Raw genomic sequence first — 18614 nt, forward strand, 5'->3', positions numbered from 1 at the left:
GAGATGAAATTCAAAGAAATTTGCAGAAAACCCACTCTGATAAGTGTTTTTCTAATGTTCTGCACATTTTATTTGAGAACTTATCAAAACTAAGTGATTAATTGCCAGCCTATCACCCGGAAAAGAGCCTCCTTGGGTCTTAATGTCCCTAAAACAAAGTATCCCAAGACACCTTCTTAGCCAATCATCAAATGGCCCTCCACATGCATGCATGTGGGTGGGAGGGGTACACAGCCAGGACCACCACGTGGTAGGGCAGAGCATTCACGGCCGAGGGCTGCCCAGGAGAAGGGCCTGTGGGGCGGCTAAAACCAGGCAATCTTCATTCACCAAGCCCTCTGCCTTGGCTGGCTTGTGCAGCCTCCAAGAGGGGGCAGCAGGCTTTGCTGCTCTTGGCTTGATTTGCACAGTGGCTCTCCTCTTCCTCTGGGGCCATCTCTGATGGGCATACGATGGGGCAGATCAGGCACATCGATCTCATTCAAGGACTATAGGAGATGAAAGAACGTGGAAGGCACAACCCACTTCAAATGGCCAAGGATCGCTGTTTGTATTTAGCACGTTCACCCCTCTGACAGGTCTGCTTTCCATCCACAGATGTGTACCGTGGGTTTAAGACTGTCCTTGAAGTCACCAAGTCACAGGGTCACAGGTGAAACAAAAGGTCTGATCCAGCCCCTCCCTGCCTGCCTTCCACATGTGACCAAGGCTCTAGTTTCTACTGATGACCCACAGGCCATTCATTTTCTTTCTAGCACAACCTCCCCCAAGCTAATGGGGGTAACAATGCCCCTAGCTTGACAGTCAGGACTGGGAGACGTTTCTCAGGCATCCTGGGCAGAGAGGCACGCCCGTGCGACTCATGTCTGGTGAGTGGGGTTTATCTGGTTAGTGGGGTTTGTCTACTATATTCATATAGTAGACAAAACATGTGGGAAGTCTCTTTACAGAGAGCGGACTCAGCTCCAGAAACCAATTTTACTCGCTTTCCCCAGGTTTCCCATTTCTTGCCTGAAATTCCAATGTGCTGACTGGATCCAAAACAACCACCTTAAAATTTTAGGGTGAGCTTGAGAATGAAAGCTACCCACTAAGGAAGGCAGACCAGCCAGACAGACATCCGGACTATTGGTTACATCATCGAGCCACCATGCCAGCCCTCAACTGCCTGCCTACCCAAGTATTTTATTTTTCACATGAGAAAAAGAAGAAACCCTGAGTGGCTTCAGCCTCCTTTTTTCTGGTTCCTGCTCCCAGTGAATACAGCCTCCAACAGCATGCCACACATAGGGAGGTGCAACTATCCCTATGTTAGTTTAAAAAGAAATTCCCTCTTTTTTTATGACTTCATTTTTTTAATGGAAAAATTCAGAAGACAGCTCACAGTGATGAAAAGTGGACCAGGGCCCCTTCCACCTGTGACCGCCCCACGATGTCCGCAGCCGATGGGCAGAGACTCGGGAGCGCGCTGCAGGCACCCAGGCAGGGACCAGACCTGGACGCCTGCGAAGCTGCATCAGGCCCTGCAGGTGCAAGCACAGGCTTCCCGAGCTGTGATGAATTTGCAAGAGAAGCAAACAGAAAACAAAAGACTTAGCAAAGCGCCTGTCTCTGGAGTTACTCTGTGACAATGGTGGAGGCAGGATGAGGGAAAGACACTGAGAAGCTACGGGGCCGGGACACGGACGTGAAACGGATGAGTCTCAGCGCCACGAAAAGGGTGTGATGAAGAGGAAGGGCTTCAAAGGTCACGGGCCCAAATTTCCCACAGACTGGCTCCAGGAAGCAAAGAAGGCAGCAGCGCTGAGTAAAGGGCTCCCTCCGATCAAAGGAAGAAGCCAGTGAGCAGGAATCTGTGGCAAAGTTAGCACATGAGCGTGACGTGGAGAACAGGGGCCGCCAGAACTGGTGGGAGCCTCATGAGGAATGGTGACCCCCCCCCCCCCGCCCCACCGAGCCCCGTCCGAGTCTGCGCTGTGCATCAGGCCCTCTTCAGCTTCCCGGCCCCACACAGCCACCTGGCCGCCAGCCGCAGCAGCTTCCCACAGAGCCACGCGGTGCCCAGGGTGAGCACCAGCAGGAACAAGAGGACGTCCAGCAGGTACTGCTCGTACCACGGCTGCTGGAAGGCGTGGGGTTTGAGGTGCGCCGCGCCCCCTGTCTGGAGGATGTGGTCGATCCAGCCCACCAGCCGCTGGGCGGGGGTCAGGGGGTGGGAGCGCCTGATGATGCTGGCGGCCACCGCTGCCGATTTGTACCTGTCAGGAGAGACACACAAAATATGCATATACATTTATTTGGTGTATATGTATTTTGTGTATATAGATATAATATATACATATTTTGTTTATATATACGTGAACCTATATGCATTCTACATATCCATATTTATGTACATGCTGTATATATGCATGTATATACAGGGTGGGGCAAAAGTAGGTTAACAGTTGTTCATAAGGAAAATAATACAATAATTAATAAATAATAATACAAGAATAAGCCCTTTGTTTTGCACACTCACTACTGTAAACCTACTTCTGCCACACACCATCTATGAATCAGTTCGGAGGAATGGCAAAGGCCATGTGTTAAACATTCAGCCAATTCTGAGGCCAAAGCTGATTCTGACCTGGACAGAAGTTCTTGAAAGTTTTGTGACCTAAATGAAGTTAAAGCATTAAAAAATAAATTTTAAATGAGCAAGTTCTTTGGGTTATAAATCCTAGAGCAAATAATTTTATAAATTTGAATTATGATAAAGTAAAACCTCTGTTATTCTTCCTTGTGTTTGTTATCTAAACTAAATTTTTACAAACTTTAAGTGAAAGGCACCTACGTTTTGGGCCTGATAAGCAAGAAACACAGAGTCATAATTTACGGAAGTGGGGAATATTTGAGCAGCAGGTTTAAGGGTGTCAAGGGCAGTCCAAAGTCGACATTTGGCCATGGCACCTTTGAGATGCCTACCTGACAATGAAGAAGAGATGCCAGTCAGGGAGGCGAAATGATTACTGCAATGAGCAGAAAGTTTTGCAGATATCAATTTGGAAATTAACAGTAGTCCACAGAGGGTATTTTGAACCATGAGACTGGCGAGAACCCCAAGAGGTAAGTGTGAGTTAGAAATGAGATGCGATCCAAGGACTAGACCTGGGTATGTGGAGCCCTACAAAGCCTGGAGGTTGTGGGGCTGAAGAGGAATCAACCAAGGAGACCGACGAAGAGCAGCCAGTGAAGGGAGAGAATAGACTAAGGTGTCTGGGTCAACTGAAGCCGTCTCTTCAAGGACCGGGCGGTGACCAGTTGGGAGAAGTATGCTGGCCGGATGAGCAAGATGAGGACTGGCAGGGTCATTGGCTTCGGCAGAGTAGACACCACTGGCGACCTGGCCAAGAGCTGCTTCGTGCAGTGAGGGAACCTTGCTGAAGCAGGCTGAGGACAGGCTGGGACAAGAGAAGTGGTGACAAAGAACACAGACAACTCCTTGAAAGAGTTTACAGTAAAGGAGAGCCTAGGTTTGAAATATAACTATAGGGCGAGGCAGGATCAAGAGAGTTTAAGTCAAGGACCCTTCAATGTTAAATTTCTGGACTCTGATGACTGCATTGTGATTATTAAGGAAAATGCTTCCTTCATGGGAGACACATACTGAAGTCTTTAGAGGTAAAGTATTGTGATGTCTGCAACAAATTCTCAAAGGATTCCGCCATTTATATACATACAAAATATTCTGCGAAAAAATAGAGAGGGAGGGAGAGAACACAGTGAGGTAAAATGTTAATAAATGATAAATATAGATGAAGGGTAGACAAGTATTATCTTATTGTATTATTCTTGTAACTTTTCAGAGAATTTGAAGCTTCTCAAAATAAGAAGTTGAGGAAAAGCATGAGAGTTATTACAACAAGTTTCTTTTTTTAACGGATAAAAGTGTTCCAAAGGAAAGGGAAAAGCAAGTAACGCAGAAGGGAGGGGGACAGATTGCAGAAGCAAGGGCTCCGAGTAGCTGAGAGGCCGTGGTCCTCCTCCCCAGGGCAGGGCCTGGCCTCCACAGGGACTCAGCCACAAGGGCGGGTAGAGAGGAGAAGGCAGGTAGGTGGGGAGGCAGGTAGGTTGGGAGGCAGGTAGGCAGCAAGGGTGGTGCAGGTGGGCCGATAGGCTGGTAAATTTGGCAGTGAACACATGTAGAACTTCTTTGCTGATGGTTTCTCCCCCGCCCAGTAAAATAAAACAAAGAAGAGCATATGTTGAGAATGAGCGAGAAAAACATGTGGGAGGTTTGAGAAGATAAAAGTAAAACAGTAATAGGAGGGGAGCTTGGAGGGTGGGTGAAAAAGGTGAAGGAATTAAGAAGTACAAAGCGGTTGCACAGAATAGTCATGAGGATGTAAAGTTCAGCATAGAGAACTATCGTCAGTAATACTCTAATAACTATGTACGGTGGCAGGTGCGAGATGTATTGGGATGATTATTTAGTAAGTTATATTATGTCTAACCACTGGGGTGTACGCCTGACACTAATAAAATTATGCATGTCGACTGTAATTGAAAATAAAAATAAAGGAAAACCTTAACAGGAAAGTGGGTAGGGAAGATGATTAGGAAAATACAGTAAGATCGTCAGGCCTTGTTGAGGGCCCATGTCAGGCCCGTGGTCATGAACTGAAGTTGCAGCCATTCAGCGTGGATGCTCCCTCCTGATGTGGAGGCAGGCACACAGCAGTGAAGAGGGCCACAAGCAAGAGCCATCAAGGAGTCTCGGAACCTCTGGGCCAGAGGAAGGAAACCCAGAGAGTAGTTCATACCAGAGAGCCCACTCCAAAGTCCTGATTCGCAAAGGCCCACTCCAAAGTCCTGGTTCTAAGTAGCCTGTGCCACTTAATTTATTCATTTGCCAGGAAGGGCGCTGGGTTCCAAAAGGGTCTCTGGAAGATGTTGGTGCCACCCCTCGCCAGGCATCATGCTGAACAACATCCAGGGATCACTCCAGGGATAGAATGACCCTCCACCCAGAAGTAGCAGCTCTTGGCCTTTCTGGACCTTAGTGAACTCTATTGAGAATCTGATGAACGTTATAGAAACACCCTCCTGAAAATGTGTATATGCAAATACATGTTTGTTTTATACCATTGCACAATTCCAGGGATTCATAGACCTTAGGCACCGAGGTGTGCTTCTTGGGCCCTGATTTAGAGGACTCGTGTTTACTTATCCTTCATTTGTCCACCAGTTGCTTCCTGGTGCCACCATGTGCAAGGCAGTGAGAGAGGCCATGAGAAAAAAGGAAGATATGACCCTTCCCTGCTCATGGAGCTTCCATTCTTGCTGGAGGAAAGGTCAGTAAATAAATAAACAAATACATAGCAGAATTGTACAGTACAAACCATGTTATAAGGGAAATTTTATAGGATAACTGGGGTTGATCAGAGAAGGCCTCTCCGAAGAGGTGATGTTGACAGTGAACGGAAACAATGTTAAGGAACAGCTAAGGGCAAAGGCCTCTACAGGAAAGAACCATGTGTTTGAAGAAGTAAAACGAACGCTCCTTCCCCTCACCTGGCTCAAACTGCACATTAAGCACGTCAAGAGAACAAAACACTCTAAGAAAGAAACTTGTGTGAAGTTTCTTTTAAAGGCAGAAAATTCTTTCTGTCATCTGTCCTAAATTCCTCCTATCGATATATAAGGCATTTCTTTAACTTGGCATTTGGGGAAAATAGGTCAGCTGCCATCGTAACGCTGCATTTCAGCTTACTTGGGGGCAGAGGACCCTCTGGCCAGGTCCACTACGTACCGCTTGTCTCCGATGACGTGTTTCATTTTAAGAGCCAGGGTCTCCGCTGTGAGCTTCTCTACCAGGATGGAAACACCCAGATTTTTGGCTACTACTCGTATTACATTCCCAGGCTGGTCTATGAAGAGAGGGATGGCCACCATGGGCACGCCATGCTGGATAGACTCCATCACACTATTCAGCCCTCCGTGAGTGACAAACAGGCGGATGCTGGGGTGAGCTAGGACATAAAAAAGGAAGAGAACAAGGACAAAGCTTAAGAAAGAATTTCCAGAACTTGGGAAAACAGCATCATCAGGGAAATGTGTGATGAGGGAATCTAGGGGCATTTGGGGACCAATGTAAAGTGTCAATGACCTGGGAGACACTCCGTGCACCTCCTCAGAACCACGGTCTAAGACCTGAACCAGAGACGGAACTAAGTGCACTACTTCCCAGCGCTTGCCTACTGGTCTGCCCATCATCCCTCTACATCATTGTTAAGCAGGGATTTTTGCCTGATGCCTTAGCATTGCCAGTCCCTGTCATTCTGCCTTCCTCTCATTTGGAGCAAAATAAAATGTTGAGGAAGGATTTATGTAGCCCGGGGACTCAGACACCCCTAAAACGCTCGTGTAAAGTGCCATTCTGGGGTTCTGCCACAAGCTGCTGAAATACATTTGCAGGGGTGGAACACAAAACTTGTATTCCCAGCTCACCCTGTAACTCTGATCCAAACTGCAGCTATGCACACGGGGTGTCCCCAGAATGCAGCACAGGCCAGAGAGGGAACCCCTTGGAGATACCATCATGACATCTCAGACAGGACAATGAAGAATTTTGTCACATTGGATAGACACCATGGCACCTGAGCCTCACACCTCTGGCAAGGAAGAGTTAGGTCGGTGTCTACAAGTGAGTCTGTGTGTACCACCCAGGTGGCTCAAGGCCACTGCACAGAAGAGACTTCTCTCTGGTTGTGCAGAGAAATGTCCCAAAGCTTATAGGTGCCCCTTGGATGGTTCGGCTGGTTCTGATCATCTGCCCATTGCAAGAAGCCACAGTGAGCCCACTGGGATATCGCTAGTGGCTATGGTTCACTGGTCTGGGTTATGAATAAATGAAGCGACCCCAAAGGGCCAGCCTGTTCTGATGCTTTGCCTTTCGCTAACGGATACTTTCCGTTTACATGACGGTGGAGTGCCCCAGGCAGGAGTGAGAGCTGTGAATAAACCCTAAAGAAAAAGTAATGGGAGAGGAAAAGGCAGTCGTGGCTGTCTGCCTGCAGAGAGAGGGCGCCCTTACCCAGGAGGTCATTCTGAGGAAGCCAGTCCACAATTTTCACATTTGCTGCCAGTGTGACGTCTTTGGGCCACTGAGAAGGACTACACTTCCATATCACCCCTTGAGGCAGTTGACCAAAAGCTCTGTTCATCTCCTTAAGAACCTGGGATGGAATAATGTCCACAGAGGAGCCCAGGGCCACTAGGACAAAACCCGCATCTCCAAACCGGGCAATGAACTTCTCAAATTCCTGGAGAGAGCAAAGACAATGAAGCTGCTACCTGGCTGCCAATAAGACTTATACTGTTTATGGAGCGCACTTTTCCAGTGAATTCCGTGTGTGTCCCCTGTTCACAGTAAATCAAAGACTCCCCTTTCTATAGGTTACCATCTGCTGAAGCCGGTTGGCCTAAAAGAGAGATTTTCTGGGCCTTGATTTCTCAGGATCATGAGAATGGTACATGCTTTCTCTCCAGGCTTCATAATTGGATGAGTCAAATTTCAAATTCTTCTCTTATGGGTCAAGAGGGGAGAGGGGAGCTGGTTTTTATAGCGCCCTCCAGAGGACTGTATTAACACCATCCCTCCCCCTGAGCAGAGGAACCTGGGAGAGAAGCAGAGTCCCCACTTGGTCAGTAGCTGGATCTCCTCTAACCCTGCTGGGGAAGCAGGAGAAATGTGTAGTGCAGGAAGACGGTTAGCAAGGAAGACGCATGATATGTGTGTCACAATGTACACACTGTACTCTCAAGTTCTTCTCAATTTTCTAAGAGTTCCCAGCTTGCCAGTGGCAACCACCTGTGTGGCCTTTGCCAAAGGCCAGCTATGAAGTTCAACGGCATTTGTGCTCCTCTCAACCTCCACTCAATTATAATGATGTTCTCAGAGCGGGCCTCTGAGAGGGTCTGTCTTCACCACTCTGCATTTCTCTGCTCCCACAAGCTACTTCTTATGGCGTTGAAACCACTCCTCTCCCCGCTGTGGTGGCTGCTATGGGTAAGGGAAGCCCTGGTGAAAAAAAATATGATGATAGAACTCTCAAGAATGCATACAAAGCTACAACCCAGCTCAGAATGTAGAGCATCAAAGACACAAGGAGGAGCTGGATTTTTGCTTCTCGATAAAAGCCAAGAAGCCTGAGTCTGATTTTTCTGCTCCTGTTAACCAGGCTTGGATAAGATGTCAGATGGCCCATACCAGTTAGTCACTCACGCCCAACATGTGCCAGGCACTTTAATGGGAATCCTTCAAAACATCTCATCCAATCATCTCAACAATCCTGAGGGTAAGGTCATTCCTCTTTCACACACCCAGGGGCTGAGGCTCAGAGAAGGTCAGTCACTTGTTGGAGGGAACACATCAAATAAATGGCAGACCCGGAAATCAACTCAAGCTGTGTCTGACCCCGAAGTCCGAATTCTTCCTACTACACAACAGTAAAGTAGACCCGCATTTAGGGAGAACAAATGTTCTCCTCTATTGTGTTTCTCTTAGAATACTCATGGGCTGAATTCATAGTGAAAGTATCTTAGTTTTTTGGTTTATTTAGGGACACAGCACAGACTATGGAGAAAAGAATAAAAAATAATGGTAGCCTCACAGTCGGTCTTATGTTCTCAAAGATCTAATCTGCATACAAGCAGTTTGGATGTTGTTAAAAATGTCAGTTACCAGCCCTGATCGGTGTGGCTCAGTTGGCTGAGCACTGTTCGGGCCCAGGGCCCAGCTGGGGCGGTGCAAGAGGCAACCAAGATGTTTCTCTCCCTTTCTTTCTCCCTCCTTTCCCCTCTCTTTAAAAATAAATAAATAAAATCTTTTTTTTAATGTCAATTACCAGGACCCATACCTGAAGATTCTGATTCAGTAGGTCTGGGGCGGGGGGGCCTAGAATCTACAGTTTTAACAAGAATCCCAAGAGAAGCTGACAAAGATAAGCTAAGGACATACTTGGAAGAAAGCTAACACAGAGCATGACTGTGTTATTCCAAAGTACCAGAGGGGAAGGGTGCAGCTCACTGGAGTCATTTCTGACAATAAAGCAGATGTCATTGATGAGGTGCCCATAGTAGTTCCCAGTTCCCATAGATCACCTTGTTTCTGTGAAGCAGGAGATATTTGGTTGTCAGAAATATTTCTCCTCACTATAGCTCTGGCCCCAGTATCAGGCACAGCCCTCTCAAACCTTCCGCAGTATTTCTCTAAGTCAATGGTTCTCAACCTTGGCTGAAAATTAGAATCATTTGGAGAACTTTAAAAAATTCCCAATGCGCCCTGGCTGGTGGCTTAGATGGTTGGAGCATCATCTCACATACCAAAAGTTTGCAGGTTTGAGTCTAGAGCAAGGCACAAACTAGGTTGTGGATTTGATCCCCCGTTGGGGTATGTACAGGAGGCAAGAAACAGTTCCATGTTTCTCCCTTGCATCAATGTTTCTCTCTCTCAAATCCTCAGGTGAAGCTTAAAAAATAAAAATTCCCAGTTCCCAGGCTGCACTCCAGACCAACTAAGTCAGTATATCTGGGAGCGGGCCCCCAGCATTGGTACTGTATTAAAACTCTCCAAGTGATTCCACTGTGCAGCCCAGTTTGAGAACCCCATAGTAAGACCCAGTAGGCAGACGTTGTAAGTTGTTTGTTGGCTGACTCCACATAAGAGGTTATAGTATGGGGTTGGATGTGGCTTTCTGAGGGCTAAGGTTAAGAAGCTAGAACATGAGCTCCATATTTAGTAAAGCAATAGGTCTAGGGAAGAAGCAATAGTTAGAAAAGAAGACAAATAAGATTTGGGTTTCTCACTAGCCCCACCCATTCATAACAAAAGCAACCATTTGGTGGGCAAGTATTAGGGAGTAAGCACTTGGTACTGTGTCCTAGGGAAATCAGGAAGACCAAAGAACAACCGACCATGTAAAAAACGCCATAGATGCCTACACTCATTCGTGCACACATGTTAATTCAAGATGGAGCATATGCCTGTATGTAAAATCTAAAACTATGGAGCCTATAGAAAAAGCATAGGAGAATATCCTTATCACCTGGAGACAGGCAGAGATTTCTTAGATCATAAAAGAAAAAAAATTGGTAAGCCCAGGCTTCATGAAACACATTGGATTGGCCAAAAAGTCTGTTTAGTTTTTTCTATAAAATAAAAAACACGTTTTTCACCAATAACTTTACTGGTTTGGACATTTTGAGTATGTCAGCTACCTCCTGGCTTCCAGAGGGTAGAGGCCAGCGGTGCTGCTGAACACCTTGCAATGCATAAGACAGCCCCTCAGCAAAGAATTACTTGGCTAAAATGTTAATAGTACAAAGAAACTTCACAAACCACTTTTGACATGTTCGCTCAGTCACAGCACCTTTTCCATACACTGCACAAATCATTTTGCTTTTCAGTTGCATTTTTACCTTTCTTGAAATAATAAAGTGTAATACTTTGAAAATATTGCATGTGTTCTTCCATCTTCAATATTAAAATGGCTGCACAAAAATGCACCAACTTTGATAAGCTTTTTTTAAACGCATGCTGTATGACAGCTGTCACAATACAATCTAACTGTTTGTTTTGATTGGAGTTAATGACAACTAAGTGTCACTAGAGTCATTGTATAGAAAAAACTAAATGAATTCTTTGGCCAACTCAATAAATGCTTCTGTTCATCAAAGCACAAGAGTAAGAAAGTGAATAGGCAATCTGCAGATTGAGAAAAGTATTCACAGTTGAAAAGATCTTTATCCAGAACATGAAAAGAAGTTTTACAAATATACAACCAAAAGAAACGCAACCTAACTAAAAGTGGGCTAAAGACCAACAAACAATTCAAAAGAGAAAGTATAAGAATGGCTATCAACAGATAAAGAAATGTTTAACATCACCAGACAACACAAGAAAAAAATGTTTAACATCAGTGGACATCAAGGAAATAAAAATTGAAACTGAAGGCACCATTTCACACCCACCAGAAGAGCTAAAATAAAAAGACTGACCACACCCAACGGTGCACGTGGAATAACTAAAACTCTGCGGCAGCGCTTGGTGCTGCATAAAAATCATACAATCACCTTGTAGGACTGTTTAGCTATGTCTTTAAAAGACAAACCTACCCGCTACGTCTGAAAAGAAAGGTTTTACTTACTGGAGGTATTGGTTCAACAGGTTTGCTCATTAAACCTCCGATATAGACAGTGTTAGGAAGCAGGGGTCGGGCAAAGTCAAAGGCAAAGTCAGAATTAACAAACCACAGTTCTGCTTTTTGTCGAAGATGAGACAACACTGGCCTAGAGTCTTCTGGAAAATGTTCTCTTATTGTGTCGTCGAACTGGGCACTGACGCACCATTCCCTCCAGGCAGAAATGAAGAGCAGCAGAAAGTTTGTCACGCGGCCCCAGAAATCCATGTGGTCTGTCAGCAGGGAGTCAAACACTGGAACATAAGACACAGGCTCAGGCAGCCCAAAACCCTTGGCTCCGAAGGTGAGAGGAAGGACGGCCACCAGCAGCCTTCCGAGTTTCTCAGCGATCAGGAAAGCACAACTATCTGTGCCATCAACCACCAGCAGGTCGAAACTCTCGTTTTTTAAGGGGCCTATGATGTCTGTCCTTCTCAACAGATGACCACACTGAGTTGCAAGTAGCTTTATCAACTTCAAAAAGCTGGTAAACGAGTTTCTGAAAAACAAACGTGAGAGATATTTAATATACAAGGAAAGTGTTCATCTGAAAACACTGGAAAGGCCCCCGTGGTAGCCACCTGGCCCTGTGCGGCTCTTGCTGGAGAGCTTTCTGCTCCAGACACTGGCATTTTCTTGCCCTCCAAATCCACCGTACCATTTCCTTGTTTTTGTCTCTGCTACAATTCTTTCAGAAGTTAAGAATGATCCTGCTTCCTTCCCTCTTCCTTTCTTCTCCTCACCCTACCTTCCCTCTTCCTTTCTGCTTCTTACCCTACCCATCCTTTGATGCCATTCTTGCTCTTGGAGACGTTACCAGCCACAGCCTGATGGGCGGCGGCCCTGATCTCTCAGGGCTGGAAGCTGAAGTGCATCTCGGGTGCTCTGCTCTGTGTGAGCTTGAGAGGTCAGTTAACTTTGCCCTCAGGGCTGCCTGTGTGTAGGACTAGTTTTCCTGGGGATGTGGCATCCAGATGACAGGTCCCATGAACCCAAGGGGAGGAACGGTGTTTCCCACGGGGACAGCATCTTCTCTTAGAAGCACTGTGCCAGGGACATCTGCCAGGCGCCCACTTCCAGCTCTTGGGTGAACAGATGTCTTCACACACCAGTGGCAGAAAACCCTTCCAAGAGGTCACTGTTGCCTGGGACCCCTTTAAAGGCCAGTGAACAAGGACTTGGTACTTTGCTCTGCCCTGAAGTGCCTCTTCTGTAAGGCAGATTCTTAAAACCCCTCTGAGTATTAATTTCTGGCAGCCTTTACTTGAGGCTTTATTTTGTTTTGGAGGGGATTTATTTAATTTTCTTATAAGAATGTTTAAACGTGCGCTGCAGTTATCAACTGACAGAGAATCAGCTGACAAGTGATAATTCCCAATTTCCCAACACCCAGGAATTAAGCAGGCAATTCGTGAACTGAATGATCAGCAGTCCGCTGTATGACCGCCTTTTGCTGAAGTGAAGACCCAACCCTTAGAACCCTGCCCTGTGTCCTCTGGAGGTGACATGAGGGAGTGGGGCAGAGACATGGCTTGAGGAGGGGCGGGGCAGGTCTCTACCCTGACTGTTTAATTTCTGTAGAGCTTTACAAATACGTCTACACTGTAGTGCACCGTAAATGCCTTACACAAGACATGCTGAAGGCAGGACGCAGGTGTAAGTACGCTTTCCGAGCTCCTCAGGTGATTATGATGGGCAGGCAGCACTGAGAAGCCCTATTCTGAAGGGAGACAGAAAGCAAATGTGCATTTACTCGAACAGAAGAGCACAGGGTATACCATCCTTCATGTATTTTTTAATGGTTCCACTATAGTTAAAACTGGTTCAGAAGAAAGAATAAGATGAAATGAAATAATGTTGAGACAAAAGTTCTTACAACTTCTGTTTCAATAAAGAAAATCTTTTCTGGAAGGATAATTGCTAATCATTGTCGGGGACCAGCAAGAGACGTTCTTTTGGCATTTCAGCCGTGAGACAGGCATGGCAGGCACCTTCCGAAAGGTCATGAGGTTATGAGGGGAAAATAAATGTGACCAAAGGCGCAGCCCGCTTAGGCTGGAGTAAATTTGATGAGCGTGCTCTCACTGGATCATTTGGAAAATGAAAGCAGAAAACAAAGATTAACAGTTTTTAAAAAGCAGCTAGCTTAAGCCATAAAGAGAGTGGTCTGAGGAGCTTCTTGAATTCAATGCTCAAATCAGGATAATTTTCCTAATTACATATGGGACAAATGAAAGCTTTCAGTAACTGTCAAAAGCTAGTCAAGAAACATGTGACATATTTTGGTCTAGTATTTTAATAATTCTCTGTAAGGCTGAGAGCAAGTCCCAAAGTTCTGCATTGAATGGATGGTAAATGGCCAGGTTCAGGTTCTGCAAAAATTGATCTCTGCAAGTGACCCCATCATCAAAAAATGTATGAAAGGAGAGAGGAACATAAGGAAGTGAAAGTCAGTAACTATGGCCTCATCCAACAATGAAATGGTGAGTTGCCCATCACTGTCTCTGAGCTGGAGAGATTAAAGACAAAGTGAGGAGTTGTTGTTTTTTTAAATTGATACTTAGGGTGACATTACCCCCACTCCCAGTTCCTTTGTTCACTCGGGCTTGAAAGCTGAACATGCTGGGAATGTTAACCAGAGTGCCACATCCCCAAGACTGCCTGAAATGACTGGTTCAGGGATGATCGAGATATTCCCATCCATTCATCCATTCATTAGTCTCAAATAATAATTGCTTTACATTTACTTAAAATAAAAAACTATTACCTTCCCAGGAAAGATTCCTTTAAAAAGAAATCAATGTATTTCTTGAATTCCTGTTTATAGTCTTCAGGAGGAGACCAACGGACAACTTGGTATTTTTCTTCCCTTTTAAAACCTAAGAAGAAACCGAAGAGAAAAATCAATTAAATGTCACACACCTATAACATATTACAAGGAATGTTGAAACCCAATTTAGCCCTTTCCCTTATTTCTCAGAAAATTTCTTCTCTAAAATATCTTTATTGAGATACAATTCACATAGCGTAAGTTTACCCTTGAAAAGTGTGCAATTTAGTGGATTTTCGTAAGTCTGCATGGCAGTGCAACCATCACCACAATCAATTTTAGAACATTTCTCATCCTCAAAAGAAATCTCCTGCCCTGGCCGGGCAACTCAGTTGGTTAGGGTATCAACCCCGCGCCAAGGTTGCGGGTTTGACCCTGGCCAAGACATATGCAAGAACCAACCAGTCAGTGCCTAAATAAGTGGAACCACAAATCCATGTCTCTCTCCCACATGTATACTCGCTTTCTCTAAACTCAATCAATAATAATAAAAAAGGAAATCTCAAACTTATAAGCAATTGCTATTATTGTTCTCAGCTTTCATTTAGTTCTTTAGATGCAACGTTCTGTAGTTCCTTAAACATATTTATAATCACTGATTTAAAGTCTTTGCCTAGTAAATATGTTGCCTGGGCTTCCTCAGGACCAGTTTCTGTTCATTGCTTTCTGATGACATATTTTTCCTGATTCTTTGTATTGTATGTCTCATAATTTTTTGTTGTTGTTGAAACTGGACATTTTGAATAGCATATTGCGGCAACTCTGGAAATAAGATTTTCCCCCATCCCCAGTTTATTATTGCTGCTCTTCCTTGTTGTTGTTGATGTGGCCGGTTAGTGACTTTCCTGAACTAATTCTGTAAAATCGATTTTTCTTGTCACGTGCATCCCTGAACATCTCTGATCAGTTCATTAATGATCATCTCATAATTAGGCTGAGATTTCCTCAAATGACTTACAACTAACTGTAAGAGTCCTAGCCATTGCCCAGGGGAGTGTGTGTGTTGGGCACACATTCAGTGCTCTGGCAGACGTTACAACTCGGCCACCGCCTTCATTTCCTGAGTGTTCAGAGATCCGCAGTTAGCTGATAGTGAGCTGTTAGGACCTTCTCAGGTCTCTCTTGAGCATGTTCACAGCCCCACATATGCACCCAGCCTTCTCGATTCCCAGGAATATGTCAGAGCTATTCAGAAGCATCTTCTCAGCTGTGTCACAATATTGGTTTAAACATTCTGAGTTTACATTATTATGACTGTGTAAAATTTATTCACTTTGGAGCCAAATAGTATATTATCATTTGGTTTCCATTTGTGTACTTTCTTGCCCCCAGAATGAATAATCACCTTCCTTTTTTATTTGCTTAGTTTTGTTTTATTTTGTTTCTGGGTCTATTGGTCTATCTCCCAACTCCCTCCAATATTCTCTTAATACAATTTTCAATAAGGTCAACTTTTTGAGTAATTTTTTCCCCCAGGAAAGTGTTCCTCCTGGATCCTTCCTTTGATCCAGCCTTGACTGACTGTTGTCCTGACCAACTGCACAGCTGATATTTTACAGCATATCTTCAACACTTTTGTTTAGTCAAGTCTATTCCCTGACATTTGGTCTTCCTCTTTCTTGGTTAGCCTGTTGTTCTGGTCAGACTTAACCCTTCTTCTTGAGAAATTTAAAGTTACATGAAAAGCAAAGCCTTTGAGACTATTTTATTGTAAAATCTTGTTGATTTTCTGTATGCAACGCCAATGCTAAGAAGCTGTATGTCATTTTTAGTCTTATTCATCATTGAAGTATATGAAAACTTTTAGGTTGCTTTTTATTAATCATTGGTATTCTGAAATTTTACCATGATTTGCCTTGCTGTAGGTCATTTTTTTATTCTTTGTGATAAGTGCTGGGTGGAGCCTGTCAATAAGAGGACTCCTGTATTTTAGTTCTGAAAATTTTTCTTGAGTCGTTTTTTGATAAGTTTCTATTGTAATTTCACTGCTTTCTTTTTCTGGAATTCTTAATCAATCTTGATCCAATCTTCATAAACTAGAGGTGAGATTTCAAACACCATAAATAGAGCAGCATTTCAATCAGGGGAATGTGTGTGGGGCGTTGGCCTGGACGGGCTGAAGGGGAGGGTGCGGGGCAGAGAAAGAGAAATGTCGGAGATGGTCAGAGCTGAAGAGCATGTCACACTCTCTCTGCTAAAGTCATAGTTTAAGACAGACCTTTGAATAAACATGCACCAACACACATATCTTTTCTTATTATATCTATTGAGAGGCCTAAAATGAAGTTTTGCAGAAAATTTAACATAGGCAAGGCACTCACAGCTTATCATCTATGGAAGGAGGGTCCAAACACTACTCTCCAGCACGGTCACCATCAGTCACTGTGGCTACTGAGCCCTTGAAATGTGGCTAGTGTGAACTGTGAAATATGCACCAGACTTCCAAGACAATGTAAACAAATGTGAACTAGCTCATTAATGATTTTTGTATCATTTACATGTTGGAATGATAATTTGGATATATTGGGTTAAATAAAATATATTAAAATTAGTTTGACCTGTTTCTTTAAAAAAAATTTTTTTTTAAATCTGGCTTCCAGAATTTTAACAATTATATATGTGGCTTGTATTTGTGGCTCATGCTATATTTTAATAAGACAGTACTAGTCCACAGAATAAGAAGCTATGATACCTGATGAGAAATGAGGTTCACTAAGTTGAAGATAGGTCACATCATGCCCATGATCTTGAAGAATCTGAGACACCCGGTCCATCAGCAGATTATGGCTTCCCCCTAGAAGCAAGGCTTCAGTTTTGTGAGGTGCATAGAGAGGGAGGATGGGGCATCAGGGCAGCTGCTGAATGAGCCCTGGTGAGATGGTGAACAGAGTTTCATTCCTCTCTTCGTTTCCTATTTAGGCCCTCAGAGTCCTTGCTGACTGATTCCGGGCTTACTGAGCCTCGCCTCTAGCAATGCTCTACACGGTTTCCCTGTCCTGTGACCCAGGGGCTCCGTGTCAGTGACAAGCTTTAGGTGGGCAGAGAGCTAAAGCATTCCTCCTCCCAGGAAATAGACTGCACTTTAGTAAGGGCCGTGCCCCTTAATTACGTACCACACGTGGTGGGGGGCACGTGGCCTTTCACAGCTGGCAGCAAGTCAGGGCTATTGTTGAGTCCCTCTGCACTGGAGGTCTTCACCACAGGGAAACCCAGAAAGTGGTTGGACAGTGACCCCAGGAGGCAGTCATGCAGAGAAGGAGGTGGAACTAGAAAGTTCCTTGTAGTATGAATACTTCCAGCAGGAGGTATTCGTTTGGGGTCTGAGCGTGGCTCCACTTAAAGTGAGACATCTTGGGATACCTGTAGCCCACCGTCCAGGCCCCCTTAAGAAACCCGTGGGGCCTGATGGGCATGAAGGAATATGGAAAGACCTATAGAAACTTGGTCCCAGGACTGGGGCTCAGGCAGGCTGCCCGTTCTTCCTGGCCTGCTGTCAGCTCAGAGAAGCCCTGGTGCTTTCCCTAAGGGCGGCTTTCTTGTAGCCACGGCCTGACAGCTCCCAGAGAGAAAGGTTCCTCTGCCCAGCGGCCCAGTCATGCTAGCTCCCTGATGCCTCCCAACACTCACCCAACAAGGTGATAGTCAGGATTTTGGCGCCTTCCAGGAGCGGGAGCCAGGACAACAGGAAGGCCAGAAGCAGCGCCCGCTGCGCAGGCATGCTGGCTCGCGCTGCACCCTGCCGAGGAGCCAGAGGCTGCATGTCTCCGGGAGCCCGTGCTCCCTCAGCCTCACCAGCCACCACGACACACTCCTAGCGCTGCCGGGAGCGTGGCGTCTGCTCCTAGTAGGTCAGAAGTTTTTCTGGCCAGGCTTCTTTACCAATGAAAATTAACAGAACCCAACATGTCAAGGTAGCTCTGAAGAGAACTTGAAGGTTGATCTTTGAAACTACAAGTCAAAGGGTTTTTGTTTCTTGTAGTTGATAGATAACTGGCAGGAATAAGTACTTTTCTGCTGACTGTCCATATGAAAACAAAGTTTCAAAATAAAATCCAACTAAAACAGAAAAAACATCTAGTACTCAAAATAAGGGATATGAGAAATGCAATGTTCAAATGTTTGTGTTGTTTAAAAAATAGTGCTATTTTATTCATTTGAACTATGTTAAATGCTCTTGGAAACTGGAGAAATAATGGTAAACAACAGTATCCAATGTGTGCCTACTGTCTATCCATAGACAGGAATTCGGGATGTCAGAGCAGCAGCCCATTCAGGTGGAACTGGGGCTGAGGCCTGACTGGGGAACATACGGAGTTTCCCTGAAACCCTTTGGTCCATTCCCATTGGCGCCCGGGCTTACAAAACACGGTCACGCTCTCCCCTGGAGGGCGGGGCCTGCATGAGGCCCCCTTCCCTGGGGGTGGTCCCCGTCAGACAGGCCTGTGGACACTTCCAGGACCACTGGATAGAGCTCAGGGCTGAATGAGGCGGTGGCAATGAGACCTACTTAGGGAAGCAACTTCATGGCAACCAAAGCAGAAATAGTTTATAAAATGTCG

General features: G+C 45.2%; 1 protein-coding gene across 2 annotated transcripts; it reads right to left on the reverse strand.

The window, feature by feature from the left end:
• Positions 1 to 1981: 1981 nt before the first annotated feature.
• Positions 1982 to 17773, reverse strand: LOC129079050 (UDP-glucuronosyltransferase 3A1-like). Of its 2 annotated transcripts, XM_054584016.1 has the most exons (7): positions 17683 to 17773; positions 16748 to 16849; positions 13993 to 14104; positions 11193 to 11724; positions 7079 to 7307; positions 5795 to 6014; positions 1982 to 2258 (listed from the first exon to the last, which is right to left on the reverse strand). In XM_054584016.1, exons 1-7 carry the CDS (start codon positions 17771 to 17773, stop codon positions 1982 to 1984), a joined length of 1563 nt encoding a protein of 520 aa, XP_054439991.1. The 2 variants fall into 2 exon arrangements, with proteins under 2 accessions (XP_054439991.1, XP_054439992.1); XM_054584017.1 differs by lacking the exon at positions 16748 to 16849.
• Positions 17774 to 18614: the final 841 nt, after the last annotated feature.

Source organism: Pteronotus mesoamericanus, unplaced genomic scaffold (genome assembly GCF_021234165.1).
Source record: "Pteronotus mesoamericanus isolate MK-2021 breed Mesoamerican mustached bat unplaced genomic scaffold, CSHL_Meso_final contig_75, whole genome shotgun sequence".
NCBI classification, from domain to species: domain Eukaryota; kingdom Metazoa; phylum Chordata; class Mammalia; order Chiroptera; family Mormoopidae; genus Pteronotus; species Pteronotus mesoamericanus.

What these genes read in the sequence shown, in the direction of transcription:
- LOC129079050 (XM_054584016.1), bottom strand. Translation starts at nt 17,773, where the DNA reads ATGCCTGCGCAGCGGGCGCTGCTTCTGGCCTTCCTGTTGTCCTGGCTC. An exon ending in TCCTCAGAATGACCTCCTGG is followed by an intron (nt 6,015 to 7,078) that starts GTAAGGGCGCCC and finishes TTTATGTCCTAG; the next exon opens with CTCACCCCAGCATCCGCCTG. An exon ending in CACGTCATCGGAGACAAGCG is followed by an intron (nt 2,259 to 5,794) that starts GTACGTAGTGGA and finishes CTCTCCTGACAG; the next exon opens with GTACAAATCGGCAGCGGTGG.